General features: G+C 36.3%; 2 protein-coding genes across 2 annotated transcripts; both read right to left on the bottom strand.

Moving 5' to 3' along the window:
- Positions 1-3,257: 3,257 nt before the first annotated feature.
- On the bottom strand, positions 3,258-6,272 carry LOC103341782 (heat shock 70 kDa protein 18-like). Its single transcript, XM_008245334.3, has 3 exons — positions 5,248-6,272; positions 3,650-5,010; positions 3,258-3,572 (listed from the first exon to the last, which is right to left on the bottom strand). The coding sequence occupies exons 1-3, from the start codon at positions 6,119-6,121 to the stop codon at positions 3,537-3,539; spliced, it is 2,271 nt and encodes a 756-aa protein (XP_008243556.3). The 5' UTR covers positions 6,122-6,272; the 3' UTR covers positions 3,258-3,536.
- Positions 6,273-10,600: 4,328 nt separating this feature from the next.
- LOC103341781 (heat shock 70 kDa protein 18-like) lies at positions 10,601-13,503 on the bottom strand. The gene is made up of 3 exons (XM_008245333.3): positions 12,574-13,503; positions 10,955-12,315; positions 10,601-10,877 (listed from the first exon to the last, which is right to left on the bottom strand). Exons 1-3 carry the CDS (start codon positions 13,445-13,447, stop codon positions 10,863-10,865), a joined length of 2,250 nt encoding a protein of 749 aa, XP_008243555.3. The 5' UTR covers positions 13,448-13,503; the 3' UTR covers positions 10,601-10,862.
- Positions 13,504-20,731: the final 7,228 nt, after the last annotated feature.

Consider the following 20,731-nt stretch of genomic DNA (forward strand, 5'->3'; position numbering starts at 1 on the left):
TTACCTATAAGTCATAAACATAAATTAAAAGACTACCGATAAGTTAGACACAAAAATAGACAAATAAAACCTATATGTTACCTATAAAAAAAAAAAGGTAAATAAAATATTATTATACATTGTCGAAAATATGAAAAAACACATATGTACTTACGCAATAGGTAGTAGAACAATATACCTACACCATAGGATAATGTACCTACAAGAGTATGTAATAAACATTTACCATAGGGTGAACAAAATAAAAATTGTTACCTATAGCTCATGTGCTGAACGATGTGCTACTGTATTTGCTTCCCTAAAAACATGTAAAATAGAGGCTCGAGGAAATTTTGCCAAAATAGACCTGCAGTCATCCGCCAAGCACCCCAAAACGAAGCTCTGGTCGCCAAAAAAAGGGTCTGGGCATGACCCTAAAAAAAGAATATAATTCTATGTGGCATAAAAGTCAAAGAACTTCTACCAAAGTCACCAAATCTGTGGATTAAACTCAACTTCTCAATGAAAATTTAGATCTATATCAACTTTTCTATAAATTATTTCCCAATTCTTTCTTCACCTCCCAACCCTGCGTCAAACATAAACCAATTAAAAGTTTCAAAACCAAAGTTAACATATAAGTCAAAATTTCCATTAAATTCTTACTCATGCCAACTCCCCTTACCCTTTGGCTGAAGAAGGAAATAAAATAATGGAGAAGAAGATAAGAAGAAAGGAATAAAAGACTTTAAAGCAACAAACGTTTGATAAGGATCCGAAGAAAGGAATTATTATATCATTTCGAAATCTTTAAAAGTAACTTAATGTGCTTTTTTAGTGAACTGGGGCAAAGTATCAGCTATTGCGTAAGAGAATTTTTGACACTTATACATTGAGACCCCTTGGCTCGAGAATCCTGGATCTGCCGATGTATCAGGATGTCAATTATATTAATAACAGTTGGAGTTGGAACAAAAAATAATTTTAAAAATAAAATAACAAAAAGATTACATCATTAAATATTAAAAAATGAATGTAATTTTATATGGCACAAAAGTCAAAAGACTAGGATTAAAGCCGCCAAAATTGAAGATTAAACCCAACTCCTCAATAAAAATTTGTATCTATATCAACTTTGTGGTGATATTTGGCTGATTCTGTTTATTTTTGTTTTCTTGGGAAACAGAGGAAGAGGAAGGAAAAGTAAAAATGGGCATCTAACACCTCTATTATCTGAATTGTAATTCTTCTCTCTTTCTAAGTTTGAACACCACCTCTATTATGTGGAATTGATTAAGATTCTTGTTTGCGTCTGTATTTTGGCTAATGCTTTAGGCTCCACCGTAGCCTTTGGTAATTTTCTCTGCTTTCACTTGGTTCCATTTTAAGTTTCTACTTTTTTCATTTATTAAATCTTTATTGTAAATTTGTTACTTTAAATCCTTAATTTTAGGATTACTTATGGTATACCTTATAATGAATGTGTTTCTTCCTTCATAGTTGTGCTTAAAATGATATTTCTCTTGATATCTTTTCTTTGGTATGAAGCAGAAACGGGGAAGGAAATCTCATACGAAATGGTATTTTATGTTGGAGGTTAGGTTTATTTTATGTTAGAATTCATACTGAATCAATTTGAAAGGTTCCCCTGAAGACTATATGAATTTCTTTTAAAAGTTCTTATGGTTATAAGTTATAACACATTAATTTTATTTTTTCTTATCAGTTCTTTCAACTTTATTTTGCTAACAGTGTCAGTAGTTGTCAAAGATGGCATCAAAGCTTAGCAAATCTATGCTTGATGGGATTGGTATTATGATTTGATCAGTATAGGACTTTTGGTTAAATCCCAAGTAGGGAATGCATTCTTAGCCATAGTTCCAGGACAGGTCCTCTTGGCTTCCCTTGATGCTATCAGTAAGTTGATTAGGGTTCTATAACCTATAGGTGTTTATATAGGTTATTTCTGCTTTTATAGCTTCTCCATTAGATTAACATAGCCTATAAATGGCAATACATGTGTCAGTTTTGACCTCATGTGTCAGATTCGTAGAATGCTTGTCGTATTTAAATTGTGGTTTATGCAGTTAATTTTTTGGCCTTAATTCTATAATAATTTTTTGGCCTTAATTGACTGGGTTATGAATCCTATCCGGTCATATAATTTTAGCACACCAAAAGGGAAAAAAATTAAGGAAAAAAAAAAAGTAAAGCGGATTGATGGACACATGTAAGATACTTTGATTTGAAATGTGGAGGAAGTAGCCTATTGATGAATCTAAGTCAATGCTTTGTTAATATATTAATGAATATAATTTATACTTTAAAACTTGTCATGTAGAACAAGTTGAATGGATCGTAGAAGTTTCGAAACAATTTAATAAATTCAATATAATTTGTTAGGAAGGAAGGACGGAAATAAGGGGGGGCTTCAACATCAAGCAAAGGCACAGCAACTTCGTTGCTCATTCCGTTTGTATTAATTTAATTTCTGGTTGGTTTGCTCCTATAATGGCGCAAATGTGTTGGACCCAATCTCTTGATCCTTAACAATAACAACGACTAGTACTCTATATATATATATATATATATTCAAAGTAGGAATGAAAATGGGTTGAATTATGGCTGCGTATTCCCTTTTATCATTAAGTTTTTTTTCCCATTCCCGCCTCAATTCCCATAATACTCAAATCGGGTCCCGGTACTTGGTTGGGGATAAGTTCCCATCTCGTCTCATCCCATTACAAAAATACAAGACAAGACTAAATTTGCTATTAAAAAAAAAAACTAGAAAACATTATATTGCATATAATTGAAATAACTATATCTAATAAATTTTGAATGGTTAAATACCTAAAATCTTCCTCTCTCTCATCTGATGAACACACTCTCTTAATCACCGTCTTCTTATTATATGGGCGTAAGAGTTCCAAGCCAACACTACTACAAAATAGTTAAATCACGACATGAAATAGACGGCGGTGCATCTTAAAACCATCGTTGTGTTTTAAAAGAAGACAGTTTTTTCAAAACAAAACTGTCATGATATCACATCTTATACACTTTTAGCGTTGGATTGATTTTTAAAAGACGACGCTTGTCACTAACTAGCGTCCCTTTTTAAAACACACTAAACAAAAAATTGCCGCTTAAGTGAATTCAAGCTCGACCTAAAATTACTTGATTTTGTTGATGTAATAATATCAATACTTTAGGCTATATGGTGATGGATGTGGAGTGGAACTTTATTTACAGAACCCTAATCTTGTAACTTTTGCTTTTAATGTAAGGAACAGCTTAGAGCTATATTGTTGTATTTGGTACAAGTAGTAGGGTATTGACCAGTTTGTATAACAAAATATTCAACTTTAACACAGTCTAAACGAAGAGAGTAATAATCAAGCATTAATAAGAAAACAGTGAGGCACCGCATGGTGAGGACCATTGAGTTGACAAGTACAGATGCAACAGTTACGAATGCTGCGATGCGTCGTAGTGTAGACGGCCATAGTTGGTAAGGAATATTGGGGCTGCAAGCATCCCGTGGATGAAGTAGATCACAAACACATGATTTCACCTTTAAACAACATAACCTGGCACAAATAAAGAAATGTCAAAGAGTTTGATTTTATAATATATGCTATTTCAGAGTTTGATTATAATTTCTCACCTCAGTCTCAGTTCCCTCAAAGTTCTTCGGTCTGTCACGGTTGATTATGATCTCATTCTTCTGGCCTGAGGACTTATCTTCAGTGAAGACACTCAAGATGCCATCGGGATCAATTTCGAAGAAAACATCGAAATTATGAACAAGTTTGGGAGCTGGAGGAATGTAACGGATGCTGCATTCACCCAAAAAGTTGAGATTTGCTGGCATGCTACTCTCACCCTCATACATGCGGAAGTCGACCGAAACATGGTTATCCTTAATAGAAAATTCTATTTTCATCTTCACGGGAATTAGTGAGTTTCTAGGAATCAACTTTATGAATTTCTTATTATCTGCAACCTCCAAACCAATTGCAAGAGGAGTGACGTCCTTGAGAGTGTAGTCCTGAATAAACTCCCCTTTTCCATTCCTAGTCAACGTTGCGGCTTGAACCGCCGCACCATATGCCACTGCCTCATCCGGATTAATGCCCTTGCACAGCTCCTTCCCCTTGAAAAACTCCTGTAATAGCTGTTGCACCATGGGAATTCTAGTAGAGCCACCGGCAAGAACAACATCGTCGACACTGCTTATGTCCATGTTAGCATCCGTTAAGCACTTCTTCACAGGATCCATACACTTGATGAATAAATCCATGTTTACTTGTTCAAATATGGCACGAGTAAAAGTTACGGTGAAATCAGTATTCTCACACAAACAGTCAATTTCAACCTCGAAGTCAGACTCAAATGAGAGTCTCTTCTTTGCCTTCTCACATTCATTTTTTAGCCTCCTAAGAGCTCTTTTATTTCCACTAACATCCAATTTGTGCTTCCTCTTGAATTCCTCAACACAGTATTTCACCAATCTGCTATCGAAGTCTTGGCCACCAAGGTGAGTGTCTCCAGCCGTTGCCTTGACTTGAAAGTCACCAGAAGTGCTAATGGTAAGCAATGACACATCTAAAGTGCCACCACCCAAATCAAATATCATCACGTTTCTTGGGCTACTCCAACCGGCCTTCTTGTTAAGGCCATAATCAATGGCAGCAGCACTTGGTTCGTTCATAATACGCAGCACATTTAGGCCAGCAGAGATGCCCGCATCTTTTGTAGCTCGGCGCTGCGAGTCATTGAAGTAAGCAGGGACAGTGATGACTGCATTTTTCACAGTTGAGCCCAAGTAGGTCTCGGAAATCTTCCTCATCTTTTCCAGAACCATGGATGTGATATCTTCAGCAGAACATTGTTTCTCTTGGCCATTGTGGGTAACCACAATCATGGGCTTGTCACCTGGACCTTCAATGACCTTGAATGGCCAGAGCTTCACATCACTTTGAACGGAGGCTTCACTGAATCTCCTACCGATTAACCTCTTTGTATCTGCAAATGGATGCCAAGTTCTATCAGATAAGTAGGTATTTAATACAAGTATAATAGCTTCTTAACCAATACACGGAAGGATCTTACTGAGAGTTTAGACAATTTTAACTCCCTGAAGAAAAAAAAAATCTTAAAACTACAATTCATGCAAGCACATATATTAGCTGCCATGAAAAATCAAAATCAATCTTTGGATTTGTTCAAGCAAAGCACTTTAATCCTACATATGATACGTACCAAAGATGGAGTTGGCTGTGTTTCTGACGACTTGGTTAAATGCTGCATCACCTACCAAATGAGTCTCATCAGTTTCAGTGAAGGCAACATAAGATGCAGTCTTCCTGTTCCCGTGATCGTTGTGGATGATTTCTACATGATCCTTCTGCCACACGGCTACGCGGGAATAGGTCGTTCCCAGATCGATCCCAATTGCGTACTCTTCTTCTTGAGGAGGAGAGGGAGGAGAAGTATGTCTAAGTCGTAATGTGCGCTGGGGATCCAGACGCATTTCCTCTTTGAACAATAACTCGCACAAGTCATCCCAACCACTTACTGGATTGTGTTTTAGCCATGTAACAACGGGATTGTACTGCTCTGGTAATCCCGCCAGGATGTGTACATGGAGTAGGTCTTGACTTTCCACAGGAGCACTGGCTGCTGCGAGATCGGTCGCCAGCTGTTTGATTTTTTCCAGATACTCAGCCATCGGCATAGTGGGATCTTTCTTGACTTTGTGTAGGTCAGATTTAAGCTCATAGATGCGAGCATGAGAGAGATGGGCGAAGTGTTCCTCGAGATTTAGCCAGACATTTCGTGAAGAGTCAGCTCCGGCCATGACAATTTGTTGGAGACTTTCAGATAGAGTGGCTTTTAGCCAATTCAAAGCCTTTTGCTCTCTGTTGAACCAACTCGAACCCTTTTGATGTCTGCCGTACCAATTACTAAAGGTAGACCGACGTACCCGAGGACGAGGCTCTGTTCCATGAATGATTCCAGAAAGATCGTGGCAGTCAAAATATGAAAGAGAAATATATTTCCATTGTTGATAGTTATATATATCACTCGTAAGTTTGATTGGAACTGGAAGTGGTGGCATGTTCTCTACGGCCATGGAAGCACCTGCAGGAGACTGGCTGGAAGCAGGAGTTGATGAGTTTATTCAATGTATTTTTTTTAGTTTAAAATCCTGACTCCACTACCGCCTACAGCCTAAGAGTTAGCAATTTCATGTCACGGACAGTGACTTTACCAGATTGTCCAATTTTAGAGAGGCTGAACCATTTTAACATTTCGCCTTCTTATCACAGACTAGTATTATTGACTCTTTTTGCCCCTTTATGTATAGTACACTCCTCTCTTTCTTCTTTATTCTTCCTTTTTCTTTTTGTTCCTTCTCTCTGCTCTCTCTATTCCTTTTTTTCATGCATTCTCTCTCTCTCTCTCATCTTTTTTTTTTTATTCTCCATTTATTCTTTCTTTTCCTTCTCACGTCTCTCTATCTCTTTTTTCCTTATTTTTCTCTTCAATTATGTCTATTAATATATAATTGTTAATAATATTTTTTGCGTTTATCCCTTCTCTCTCCTTTTTTTATTCTTCTTTTTTCATTCTTTTCCTTCTCTCCTCTCTCTGTTCCTCTTTTTTTTTTCCTGCATTTATCTATTCTCTCTCTCCTTTATTTATTTATTTATTTATAATTCTTATTTTCCCTTGTTGGTTTTCTTCTTTCTCTTTATTTATTTTTTCTGCATTATACCTTCTCTCTCTTTTTTCTTTCTTTTCCTTCTCTCTATGTTTCCATTTGTTTCCCGTTTATCCCTTATGCGTCTCTCCTCTTTCTTTATGTTTTTGTTATTCTTTTCCTCTGCTAGTTTTCTTCTTCTTTCTTTATTTCTTTATTTCCTCTTCATTTAACTAATTTGCTTATCAGTTAAGAACCTTCATACCAGAATATGTTTTGGTTACCATATCAATTCAATAAATTTTAAAAAACAAACACATGGAAAATTGAGATCAGACATGAATATGTAATAAAGTTATGCAAAGCTTGGGTTGTTTTTCTCTGTTGTATTGGCTGTGTCATTGAGTGTGAGCAAGTTCCTTGGTGATCCATTTTGAATTATTAACACGATTGTCATCATATAACAATAATTATAACCCTTAAGAAAACAATAATTATAACGAAACAATAATTATAACCCTTAAGAAAGCAAACAAGGTGAGGATGAAGGAGGTTACCATAAGCAAAAGTCAATCCCGATATATATATATTTTTTAAAAGAAAGCAAAAGTTACAGTGACTACTACAAATAAATGGAACATCAAATGTTCAAAAAAAATCCTTCCTGCAAGACAAATTGTCAAATAGTCCAGTCCCTCATGAAATTACTCTTATGTCACTATGAAATAGTAATTTCAATGTTACTATTGGATAGTGATATAAGAGTAATTTCATGTCATTGTCGGACAGTGACTGGATCAAATTATCTAATTTTAGAGCGGCTGAACTATTTTAACATTTTGTCTTCCTAGTTGTCTATTTTTATTAAAACCCCTAAATGGAATATATATATATATATATATATGAGTTTTTCTTTGAACCTCACATTTTTCTTTGTTCACCTAAATACTAAAATTAAGCTTTTAAGTTTTATTATTGTGTAAAAAGACAAAAAAAGTCATCCAACTTAATACTTAACTCTAGTACATCTATACACACACCTCATACACCCCACCACTTTCATATTAAGTTTTAGAAAAACACAAACCCCTTTACACCCTATTGTCAGATTACTCTTCTCTTTCAATCCAAGAAACCACTACACTCTTATTTTTTCTTCACAAACCCTAAATACGGTAAATCATAATCAAGCAAACAAATCATAAATAATCATAATCATAATCAAAGAAACAAAACTGGAGGGAAAAAAAAACCTAGACCTTGACGGCGAAGCAAAGAAACAATGCCTGCTTAAGCCTTTGATTGATATATAATCTACAAATTGTCACATGGGTTTGCTTTGTTGAACATGAAAATAAAACAAATTTAAAAATTAATAATAAAATAATGATGCTACACATTTGACAAAAGTGTTTTTATCTCTTTTAAGTAATGTGAGCTTGAGATGAACTTATAGTAGTGAGGGGGCAATATAGCGGAGTGTGGGTGTGAGGTTGATAAGTTTTTTTTCCTTTTTTGGTAGGTGTGTATTTAGGGATAGTTTGGGAAAATAGTGGAGTTTTCTTAGAAATTGTGAAATTTTGAATTAGAAATTGGGGTGAATTTAGAATATGAGGTGAACAAAAAGAAGTGGAGGTTTAAATAGAAAAACTCTCTCTCTCTCTATATATATATATATATCCAACTTTTTCGCACACCATTAAATCATCAGATTAAGTAAATGTTTTCTTTTTGGTATACAAAAGTTTAGGAGAGGGAAAGAGGCCACGGCAAACCTACGACCTAGAGTCGGTTGGATTGACGCAAGTGACCATTATCCCCTTGCCCCCCGGTTTGGAGTTACACAGGACATTTTCTAGATTATCCACCAACATGGGAATTCGGTTGGGGCTCAATGCCGGATTAATAAGTTTCAAAGACTATTATTATTGACTTCTTTTTTTGTTTTTTTTTTGCGAAAGACTATTATTGACTTTTTGTGTGCTTTATTTATAGTTCACTCTTCTCTCTTTCTCCTGTTTTTTTTATTCTTTATGTTTCTTCTCTTTTATCTCTCTATTTCCTTTTTTTCATGCGTTTATCTCTTCTCTCTCTCATTTTCCCTTTCTTTTTTCTTCTTTTCCTCTGGTAGTTTTCTTCTTCCTATTTCTTTCCTGATCTCCTCTCTCTATTTATTTTTTCTACATTTATCCCTTCTCTCTCTCTCCTTTTTTTATGCTTCCTTTTTAATTCTTTTCCTTTTCTCCCCTCTTTGTTTCTTTTCTTTTTTTCCCGTGTTTATCTAGTCTCTCTCCTATTTCTTTATTTTTTCTTATTCTCCTCGGCCGGTTTTTCTTCTTCCTCTTTATTTATTCTTTCATTGTCCTTTTCACATGAAATTATTCTTATGTAATAGTCACTAGACTATTTAACATTTTGCCTTCTTATTTGCCTTTTTTTTTTGTTTGATAAAACCCCTTATTTTTTATGCCCTTATCCCTTATCTCTCTATCTCTCTCCATTTTCTTTCTTTTCCTTCTCTCTCTCTGTTTGCTTTTTTTTGTGTTTATCCCTTTTGCGTCTCTCCTCTTTCTTTATGTTTTTCTTATTCATTTCTTCCCCTAGTTTTCTTCTTCTTTCTTTATTTCCTTATTTCCTTATTTCCTCGTTTAACCGTAGCTATAATTTTTCTAGATCCTTGTCTCTCGAAACCAATTAACCTCCACCTTTAACTAATTTGTTGGAGACTTTCAGATATAGTGGCTTTCTGCCAATTCAAAGCATTTTGCTCTCTGTTGAACCAACTCAAACCCTTTCGATGTCTACCGAGCCAATTACTAAAAGTAGACCAAAGTAGCCCAGGCAAGGCTCTATTCCATGAATGATATGTTATTGCGAAATTCAGGTTTACCAAATTTATCAAATTTGAATGCTTGCAAGTATACAAATCAGAATATAGTATAGCTAAGTAACACATATATTGTCCCATAGAGAGTGATTTAATTCTTAATATTCCTACCAATTAAATTGAAACTAATTTTAAATTGAAAAACTTTAATGGATAAAATTGATTTAAATTTGTGATTGAAAACAAAAAAAATTAAAGAAAGCAATTGAAAACTAAAGATAGAAACGCACGACACAAGATATTTAAGAAAACCAAGAAAGAGACACTAGAGCATCCGATTTCACTGTAACCAATCCTAACCAATCCCTTTGCATACTAATTCCAAGTAATTCCCCTTATTGATGATCAATTTTCCTAAACTATTCAATGGCTATGGCATCTAGTTACATCAGAAGTATCTTTACATGTAATTCTCTATGCTAGATGAATTCGACACATAAAGATTGATATAACTATTATTTTGTACATTTTTATTATCTTCTCTTCGATTCTTGAGAAGTTCTTGAGTGAGTTTAGTCCATTTTTACTTAGTTTTGTGTTTTACTAGGTTTGAAGAGTAAAGATGGCCTCCACTGCCACAGTTGTCTTTCACAAAAAAACAGTTGAGAAGATATACAGGGTAGGTCCTGTATTTTTCAAAAGATTTTGTTGATGTAATAATATCAATTCTTCAGGCAGGATGGTGATGGATGTGGAGTGGAAATTTATTTACATAACCCTAATCTTGTAAATTTTGCTTTTAATGTAAGGAACAGCTTAGAGCTATATTGTTGTATTTGGTACAAGTAGTAGGGTTCTAGTGTTTGTGTATTGATGACATTAGAAGGTTGAAAGGAAAAGATGTTTATGTTTATTTTTTCAACATTGCAAAACAGTTTCTTTCTAGTGTCGTAGTTGGATTGTTGAAGGTCCATTTTCTTCAACCCATTCCCAATCAGCTTGAATTGTTTTTTTCTACAAATAAACCAAGCTCGAATGAGCCCATCAAAGAAATCAAGCGCAATACCAGCTCCAGCTGAATGAGCCCAATTTGTAGTTTAACCAGTTTGTATAACAAAATATTAAACTTTAACACAGTTTAAACGAAATATAGAGAGTAATAATCAAGCATTAATAAGAAAACAGTGAGGCAGCGCATGGTGAGGATCATTGAGTTGACAACTACATATGCAACAGTTCAAAATGCTGCGATGCGGCGTAGTGTAGACGGCCAAAGTTGGATAAGGAATATTGGGGCTGCAAGTATCCCGTGGATGAAGTAGATCACAAACGCATGATTTCACCTTAAAACAACATAACCTGGTACAAATAAAGATATATCAAAGAGCTTGATTTTATAATATATACTATATCAGAGTTTGATTATAATTTCTAACCTCTCTCTCAATTCCCTCAAAGTTCTTCGGTCCGTCACGGTTGATTATGATCTCATTCTTCTGGCCTGAGGACTTATCTTCAGTGAAGACACTCAAGATGCCATCGGGATCAATTTCGAAGAAAACATCGAAATTATGAACAAGTTTGGGAGCTGGAGGAATGTAACGGAGACTGCATTCACCCAAAAAGTTGAGATTGGCTGGCATGCTACTCTCACCCTCATACATGCGGAAGTCGACCGAAACTTGGTTATCCTTGATTGGACATTTTATTTTCTTCTTGACGGGAATTAGTGAGTTTCTTGGAATCAACTTTACGAACTTCTTATTATCTGCAAACTCCAAACCAATTGTAAGAGGAGTGACGTCCTTGAGAGTGTAGTCCTGAATAGACTCCCCTTTGCCTTTCCTAGTCAAGGTTGCGGCTTGAACAGCGGCACCACATGCCACTGCCTCATCCAGATTAACGCCCTTGTACAGCTCCTTCCCCTTGAAAAACTCCTGTAATAGCTGTTGCACCATGGGAATTCTAGTAGAGCCACCGGCAAGAACAACATCGTCGACACTGCGTATGTCCATGTTAGCATCCGTTATGCACTTCTTCACAGGCTCCATACACTTGATAAATAAATCCATGTTTACTTGTTCAAATATGGCACGAGTAAAAATTATGGTGAAATCAGTATTCTCACACAAACAGTCAATTTCAACCTCGAAGTCAGACTCAAATGAGAGTCTATTCTTTGCCTTCTCACATTCATTTTTTAACCTCCTAAGAGCTCTTTTATTTCCACTAACATCCAATTTGTGCTTCCGCTTGAATTCCTCAACACAGTAGTTCACCAATCTGCCATCGAAGTCTTGGCCACCAAGGTGAGTGTCTCCAGCCGTTGCCTTGACTTGAAAGTCACCAGAAGTGCTAATGGTAAGCAATGACACATCTAAAGTGCCACCACCCAAATCAAATATCATCACGTTTCTTGGGCTACTCCAACCGGCCTTCTTGTTAAGGCCATAATCAATGGCAGCAGCACTTGGTTCGTTCATAATACGCAGCACATTTAGGCCAGCAGAGATGCCCGCATCTTTTGTAGCTCGGCGCTGCGAGTCATTGAAGTAAGCAGGGACAGTGATGACTGCATTTTTCACAGTTGAGCCCAAGTAGGTCTCGGAAATTTTCCTCATCTTTTCCAGAACCATGGATGTGATATCTTCAGCAGAACATTGTTTCTCTTGGCCATTGTGGGTAACCACAATCATGGGCTTGTCACCTGGACCTTGAATGACCTTGAATGGCCAGAGCTTCACATCACTTTGAACAGAGGCTTCACTGAATCTCCTACCGATTAACCTCTTTGTATCTGCAAATGGATGCCAAGTTCTATCAGATAGCATGAGTTAAGTAGGTATTTAATAGAAATATAATAGCTACTTAACCAATACATAACTTTTTTTTAAACCTAGGAAGGATCTTACTGAGAGTTTAGACAATTTTAACTCTCTCAATAAAATCTTAAATTACAATTCATGCAAACACATATATTAGCTGGCATGAAAAATCAAAATCAATCTTTGGATTTGTTCAAGCAAAGCACTTTAATCCTACATATGATACGTACCAAAGATGGAGTTGGCTGTGTTTCTGACGACTTGGTTAAATGCTGCATCACCTACCAAATGAGTCTCATCAGTTTCAGTGAAGGCAACATAAGATGCAGTCTTCCTGTTCCCGTGATCGTTGTGGATGATTTCTACATGATCCTTCTGCCACACGGCTACGCGGGAATAGGTCGTTCCCAGATCGATCCCAATTGCGTACTCTTCTTCTTGAGGAGGAGAGGGAGGAGAAGTATGTCTAAGTCGTAATGTGCGCTGGGGATCCAGACGCATTTCCTCTTTGAACAATAACTCGCACAAGTCATCCCAACCACTTACTGGATTGTGTTTTATCCATGTAACAACGGGATTGTACTGCTCTGGTAATCCCGCCAGGATGTGTACATGGAGTAGGTCTTGACTTTCCACAGGAGCACTGGCTGCTGCGAGATCGGTCGCCAGCTGTTTGATTTTTTCCAGATACTCAGCCATCGGCATAGTGGGATCTTTCTTGACTTTGTGTAGGTCAGATTTAAGCTGATAGATGCGAGCATGAGAGAGATGGGCGAAGTGTTCCTCGAGATTTAGCCAGACCTTTCGTGAAGAGTCGGCTCCGGCCATGACAATTTGTTGAAGACTTTCAGATAGGGTGGCTTTCAGCCAATTCAATGCCTTTTGCTCTCTGTTGAACCAACTCAAACCCTTTTGATGTCTGCCGGACCAATTGCTAAAGGTAGACTGAAGTATCGGAGGACGAGGCTCTGTTCCATGAATGATTCCAGAAAGATTGTGGTTGTCAAAATATGAAAGAGAAAAATATTTCCATTGTTGATAGTCATATATATCACTTGTAAGTTTGATTGGAACTGGAAGTGGTGGCATGTTCTCTACGGCCATGGCACCTGCAGGAGACTGGCTGGAGGCAGAAGTTGATGAGCTTATTCTCCTTTAAGTTTAATGGCTCTATTATATATATATATATATATATATATATATATATTTATATTTATACACTTTTGATTACTTTCAGTTTGTAATCATACTCCTCTTTCATGTCACTGTCAACAGTGACTTGACCGAATTGTCCAATTTTAGAGAGGCTGGACTGTTTTAATCATGACTCCTATTTGTCCTTTTTTGATAAAACACTTTTTTTATGAACCGAATTAAGTTTCGGAGAGTAGTATTATTGACTCTTTTTGCCCTTTTATGTATAGTTCACTCCTCTCTTTCTCCTTTATTCTTCCTTCTTCTTTGTGTTCACTCCTGTCTATTTCCTTTTTCTCATCCGTTCTCTCTCTCTCTCTCTCTCATTTTTCTTTTCTATTCTTCATTTATTCTTTCTTTTCCTTCTCACTTCTCTCTATCTCCTTTTCCCTTTTTTTTATCCGCTTTATTTCCTTATCTCCTCTCTCTAGTTAATATTTTATGCTTTTATCCCTTCTCTCTCTCCTTTTTTTATTCTTCTTTTTTCATTCTTTTCCTTCTCTCCTCTTTCTGTTTTTTTTTTCTCTACATTTATCTATTCTCTCTCTCCTTTTTTTTTTGTATTCTTTTCCCCCACTGGTTTTCTTCTTCCTCTTTATTTGTTTTTCTGCATTATACCTTCTCTCTCTTTTTTCTTTCTTTCCTTCTCTCTCTCTCCTTTTTCTTTCTTCTCCTTCTCTCTACGTTTCCTTTTTTTTTTCTTCACATTTATCCCTTCTGCGTCTCTCCTCTTTCTTTATGTTTTTCTTTTTCTTTTCCTCTGCTAGTTTTCTTCTTCTTTCTTTATTTCCTCATTTCCTCCGCGTTTACCTGTAGAAATGATTTTTCCAGATCCTTGTATCTTGAAACCAATTCACCTCCACCTTTAACTAATTTGCTTATCTGTTAAGAACCTTTATACCAGAATATGTTTAGGTTACCATATGAATTCAATAAAATTTTAAAAAATAAACACATGGAAAATTGAGATCAAACATGACATGGTTTGGGCTAGAGATGGTTGGGGTTCTTCGTTTGGCCAAAAAAAAAATGTTGGGGTTGTTCGTTGGAGATGATTGAGTTCCATTCTCACTAGTATTGATCCATCTTTTAATTTTGCATTTGCTGCAATATTTCTCTTGGCTCCCAAGGAACTATTCACATCATCTTTTGAGTTGTCCATCTCGTTTTTTCTTGATCTATGTTTGTTGGTATCAATCTGTATCATCATCTGACATTTCTCAAAAGTTGTCTTCTTACAGATCTTGACTTTTAAGTTTCTGTGGCTGTTAATCCCAACAACTCTTTCTACTTTATCTCAAAACCACTCATTCTTGTTCAGATCTTCTTTGTATTATTTCAAACTCCTATTTTGAATATTTTGAAACTAGTTTTCAAAATTCCTATGTATACTAACTTGCTCTCCTCTTAGACCTCAGCCATTTTTCATTAAAAAAAACAGAAACTCCATATTTTCCAAATCTGATTCAGACCTAGTTCTAGTTTTTGAAATATTTGTAATTTGCTCTTGAGCATTAAAAAAGCTATTTTTATTGCTTCACCATTGTTGATCAGTGGAGAGTATGAGTGTGATTTGCATACATATAAAATTCCTCCAAGTACATTCACATTGATTTCGACTGGCTTTACAATTGGTATTAGAGCCTTCAAGAAAGAGGAGTAGAGGAGAAATTCATGAAGAAACAGAGGTAATGAGAGAGGTAGAAACAGTAGGAATGAAAGAGGTAATCGGAGATTGGAAAATCTGAAGTTGAGTAAGATAGGAAGAAAAGAAAAGAATTTAGGGTTGAGAAAGAAGAAAGTTTCAGAAAAAGAAATATTGAAGAAGAATTTTCAATGAGACAAAAGATCAAACAGGTAATAGGCAGAGGAAAGAACATGAAATTGGTTGATGTGTTTGTGTGGAGAAAGAAGTCAGAGAGAGAAAACAAAGAGGAAGAGAGTGCGGAAGCATAAGAACAAAATATCAGGATCGATCCATGGCGAATGATACCATGCTAAGATAGGAAGACTGAGAAGAAATATAGAGTAGAGAGAAAAGAAGTAAAGCAAAGGGAGCAGAGAGAATTTCAGAGATAGAGAAGAGACTTGTTGTATTTCTCATTAAGCTCAATTGAGCACAACTACAGACTTTATATCAGCTGAGTTAAAGCCTTGTTCACGTGTTTTCTAACCTCTCTAACATCTCTAACCTTCTCTTATCAATACTAACAGTTTTCCTAAACTGCCTAACAGGTCTAACAATATCTCAACAGCTTTATTCTTCAATCTTCTTACACGTGGCAGCACTAGGAACATTGATATCTTTACAGGCACTACATTTTAATTAGTGTAAATCCAACTCTATGTCATCTCTATAGAACGAGATAGAGCTCATGGATCTGTGGCTCACCCACCAGTTTTTAATGGTGAATACTACTCTGCTTGGAAACACAAGATGCGTGCTTTCTCACTTACCTTAGATTCTAAGGCTTGGAAAATGACTGTAGATGGCTGGAATCCTCCAACCATCATTAATCCCTTTTGGAATGTGAATTAAAAGAGGAGGATGATTGGACTGTTGAAGAACAGACCCTTGCCAACTCTAATAGGAAAGCCTTGCATGAATGCTTTATTTGTTGCTGTGAACCATGATCAGTTTGCTTACATAGAAAACTGTGAAACCTCAAGCGAAGCTTGGGATATTCTCAGGCTTACTCGTGAAGGAGATGAGAAAGTAAAGGAAGCAAAGTTAGACATAGTTGGTGCTGAGTTTGAGAGTCTTAGATAATGATGCTAAAAATCCCCGTTGGGTCAGGTACTCATTGGTTACCCGACCTTAACGGGGGAAGATTTCAAGGGAAAATCAAGACTCTCAATGAGTAACAACTATGTCTAACTTTGATAAACGCATTCAGAAAGATGTGCAAAGCAAACTTAACTAAAAAGCCCCAAGAAATTCTTGATTCGTAGAGATTAGGTTTTGGACACCATGGAATGTGATGATAAAAGCCAATTATTAAATAAATTGATTCTCAGAGAGAGAGAGAGAGAGAGAGAGAGAGAGAGAGAGAGAGAGAGAGAAACATAGATAAAGGAAAGAGGTAGAGGCGGCAGCAAGTGGGTAGAGGCACTGCAGACAAGGTCTGCAATCGTCTTCTTTCTTTTTATGTTTTAATTTTGTTCTAAAGGGTAAAATTGAAAACTAATGTCTAGCTGGAAAATAATTCAATTAGTGGAGGGTTAAAAAACATGTGTCAATATATGAGTGAAAGTATCACCAACTGACGTAATGATACAGTATCATTCTATAATTTCTCCCAATTCACCTCACCTTTAACTAATTTTCTTATCAGTTAAGAATCCCTTCATACCAGAATATGTTTTGGTTACCATATCAATTCAATAAATTTTAAAAAACAAACACATGGAAAATTGAGATCAGACATGAATATGTAATAAAGTTAAGTAAAGTTTGGAATGTTTTTCTCTGTTGTCTTAGCTTTATCATTGAGTGTGAGCAACTCCTTAGTGATCCATTTTGAATAATTAGCACTATTGTCATCATATAACAATAATTATAACCCTTAAAAAAACAATAATTATGACGAAAGAAGCTTGACGCCTTGGTCGTAATAGAAAGCAAAAAAGGTGAGGATGAAGGGGGTTACCATAAGCAAAAGTCACTCCCGATATATTAAGAAAAAAGAGCAAAAGTTACAGTGACTTGTACAAATAAATGGAACATCAAATGTCAACAAAAATCCTTCCTGCAATACAATTTGTTAAAATAGTCCGATCTCTCCAAAATTAGACAAACCAGTTTAGTTATTGTCCGACAGTGACATGAAATTACTCTTATGTCACTATCGAACAGTAATTTCAATGTTACTGTCGGACAATGACATAAGAGTAATTTCATGTCACTATCGAACAGTGACTGGATCAGATTGTCCAATTTTAGATAGGTTGAACTATTTTAACATTTTGCCTTCCTATTTGTCCCTTTTTTTAAATACAAATTTATAAATAAACCCAATTCTAGACATGTATTTATAAAAAAACCCAAACACTATTTAAACATAGAAACACACCCAAAATCAACCCCAAAATCAACAATTGTATATCTTTTGGGTGTGTTTATAAATGGGTTTTGAGTGTGTGTAATGATAGGTTTTGGGTGTGTTTATAAAGTGTTTTGGGTGTTGGGTTTTTTTTATAATTTCAGCCCCCATTTTGGGTGTTTTAGTGAAACTCCCTTTTTTAAAATCCCTAAATGGAATATATATGTAAGGTTTTAATTTTTAGCTTTCCTTGACATCTGTTTAACTTCTTGTAATATGCTTGCTCAAAAAGGATTTAGATTAGTTTTAGGTAGTTGTCTTGATTAGTTTCTCCTCAACAAAGCGGCTTTGGCATTACTCAATAAAGGTAAAATCATGTATTACATTTCATTCTGTGCTGCTGGTTCACCTGAATGACCTATCATCCCAATGGTACAATTTTACTATTCTACCATCCTTTGCTCCTCTGTCTAGAAAATTCTCTTTGTCTTATTTGATAGCCAATCACTGTTGACATATGTCGCTTTTATCCTAAGGCAGCCTTTCATACTCCTTGCTATAAGGAGGCAATAGTTTTAAGGAGCCGTCAGAAATACAACTTGCACATTTGGAAAGTTTGAAGGCACTATCATTTTCTTTGTGAGGGATGTGAGGTTTCATTTATGAGATTTTAGGAAAAACCAGTTTTTCATAAAATATGCTTGTGCTCACTAAATCTGCATCTAGATGTACTACAACATATATATCATTCTAGATCTAAAGTTCATATTTTAAGATTGATTTTCTCCAAGAATGATTTCTTGAGAAAATTGATCCTTGCTTAAATCTATATTTCACCATTGTATTTGGTTGAGTAGTGATGTGTTGCTGGTGCCATGAGATGATTGAGCTAAGAATGAAGCTGCCATTGTCATGATAGACTAGTTGCAAGCAATGTTATTGAGAAGAAGAAGATAGCTTGGAAAGGTATAGCTGCTCATTTATAGAACTAGGAAACTTGAGCTGCATCTGTTGATCTTTATAACTATTTTTTGTTGTTAGTGGATTGCCTGGTCCAATCAATGACCTCCAGTTTTTCCCAATAATGGGTTTATGGATAAACATTTTTGATGTGTTATTCTTATTGCTATGACTTGTCATACTGTAAGACCCGTGTCTTGGGAAAACAAGAACGGTGAGCAATCCCACATCGCTCGGGGAGGGAAAAGTGAAGTGCTTAAATGTGTGGGCACTTCTCTTCCTAGCACGAGGCCTTTGAGAGCTCACCGGCGGATTCTTAGGAACTCGAGTTAAGTGAGTTGGGGCTAGAGCAATCCCGGGATGGGTGACCCACTGGGAAGTTGCTCGTGAGCTCCCAGAAACAAAACCGTGAAGGCAGAGAGGGGCCCAAAGCGGACAATATCGTGCTAGGGAATCGGGTCGTGACAAATGGTATCGAGCGACCCGACCGGAAGTGTGCAGCAGCGAGGACGCTGGGCCCCAAGGGGGTGGATTGTAAGACCCGTGTCTTGGGAAACAAGAATGGTGAGCAATCCCACATTGCTCGGGAGGGAAATGTGAAGTGCTTAAATGTGTGGGCACTTCTCTTCCTAGCACGAGGCTTTTGGAGCTCACTGGCTTCGGCCCAGTTCTTAGGAACTCCGGTTAAGCAAGTTGGGGGCTAGAGCAATCCCGGGATGGGTGACCCACTGGGCAGTTGCTCGTGAGCTCCCAGAAACGAAACCGTGAGGGCGAGAGGGGGGCCCAAAGCGGACAATATCGTGCTAGGGGAGTCGGGTCGTGACACATACTATACCTACTATTGCTGAAATGTTGTTAAATTTGTGTGAGGATATAATTGGTAAAGAGATGAATTCCTAATGAGTTAGTTCTCTAGGAATTAGAATATCACCTCACACCCAAGAATTAAATTGCTCCAAAATCAGGAATTCAATTCCTAATTTTGTATGGGCCCCACTTACATTTTAATTTCTTGATGTGAAATAAACACAAGAATCCTTCATAAGTGAAATTCAATTTCTGATTTCAATTCTAATTCCTGATTAGTAAAGACACTATTGGTGTGGTGAAATAGAGGATATCTCCTTTGATGCCTCTTGATGAAGAATCTCTACAACCTCAAGGAACATAGAAGCATAAAAATAAAAATCAAGCCATGAGTGTGACTCGTGAGCTGCAATAAAAGTGAGATAATTTGTTTTGATGGCGGGCTATTGAGTTTCTTAGCTACTAAATTTGTTTTACAAAGGTTGGGAAAGAGTATGTTAATATGTTTTTGGCCTAGGAAATTAAATGTTTAATTTCAAAGTTGAATAAAGATGCATGCAGTTATTAGTATGTTAATATGTTTCTGTACAATAGGTACTCAGGCTCCATGAGCTTAATAAGCAGGACCCTTGTAGGGTCAAGTGGCTTTGGACTTTTCCTAAGTGGACTTTGTTTTTAAATGATCATTACTTTCAAAGATGGATTGTCATGCATATATATAAATTTGATTATTCTGATTATTTTGAAATCATGGTTGTCGGATGTTATATTGATATTTGAAGTTTATGAATATTTTGGGTTACGGAATATATGCTTTTGATTATTTGACATTTATACTATGAATAAATATTTGGGTATTGAGTTATGGACTCTAATAATGTCCGGATGTCTACGTATATGAGACTGGATACATTGGAATATTTGGAATTTGGGATATGGTTGGTATATGAGTTGGGATGTGAAATATGTTATATTGGAGTGCTAATAGTACCACCCTATGTACCTCCACTTGGATATGTCGGAACACGGGTACCCTTGACAGGGTGTTACTGTAGGCCCTTGCCGGGCAGTCAACGCTCGTTAGACTTATTTCAATCGCACGAGTGTTGAGTATTCTGATGTGCGTGTCTGGAGGGCAAAAAGTCCCTTGTTAGACTGCTCTTCCTTAGCCATATGTGTATTGAGGATTCTGCATTTGGTCTAGTCAAACAATTCCTGTGTTGGATTGTTTCCCCAGTACTAGTATTGGTGTAGTGGTTATACCTATATATATATTATTCTTATTTATTTGTAAGGATCCTTCCTCATTTGTTGTGCTTACAGGCATATGTCTTGGAAGAGAGTGGTCTGAGAAAGGGAAAAAGGTCCAGTTTTAGTTTGTGTT

This window comes from Prunus mume, linkage group LG8, assembly GCF_029339155.1.
Source record: "Prunus mume cultivar Tortuosa linkage group LG8, ASM2933915v1, whole genome shotgun sequence".
NCBI classification, from domain to species: Eukaryota; Viridiplantae; Streptophyta; class Magnoliopsida; order Rosales; family Rosaceae; genus Prunus; species Prunus mume.

Coding starts and splice junctions, on each gene's coding strand:
- LOC103341782 (XM_008245334.3), bottom strand. CDS start 6,121: ATGGCCGTAGAGAACATGCCACCACTTCCAGTTCCAATCAAACTTACG. Junction 5,011..5,247: donor CACAGCCAACTCCATCTTTG/GTACGTATCATA, acceptor ATCCATTTGCAG/ATACAAAGAGGTTAATCGGT. Junction 3,573..3,649: donor TTGAGGGAACTGAGACTGAG/GTGAGAAATTAT, acceptor TATTTGTGCCAG/GTTATGTTGTTTAAAGGTGA.
- LOC103341781 (XM_008245333.3), bottom strand. CDS start 13,447: ATGGCCGTAGAGAACATGCCACCACTTCCAGTTCCAATCAAACTTACA. Junction 12,316..12,573: donor CACAGCCAACTCCATCTTTG/GTACGTATCATA, acceptor ATCCATTTGCAG/ATACAAAGAGGTTAATCGGT.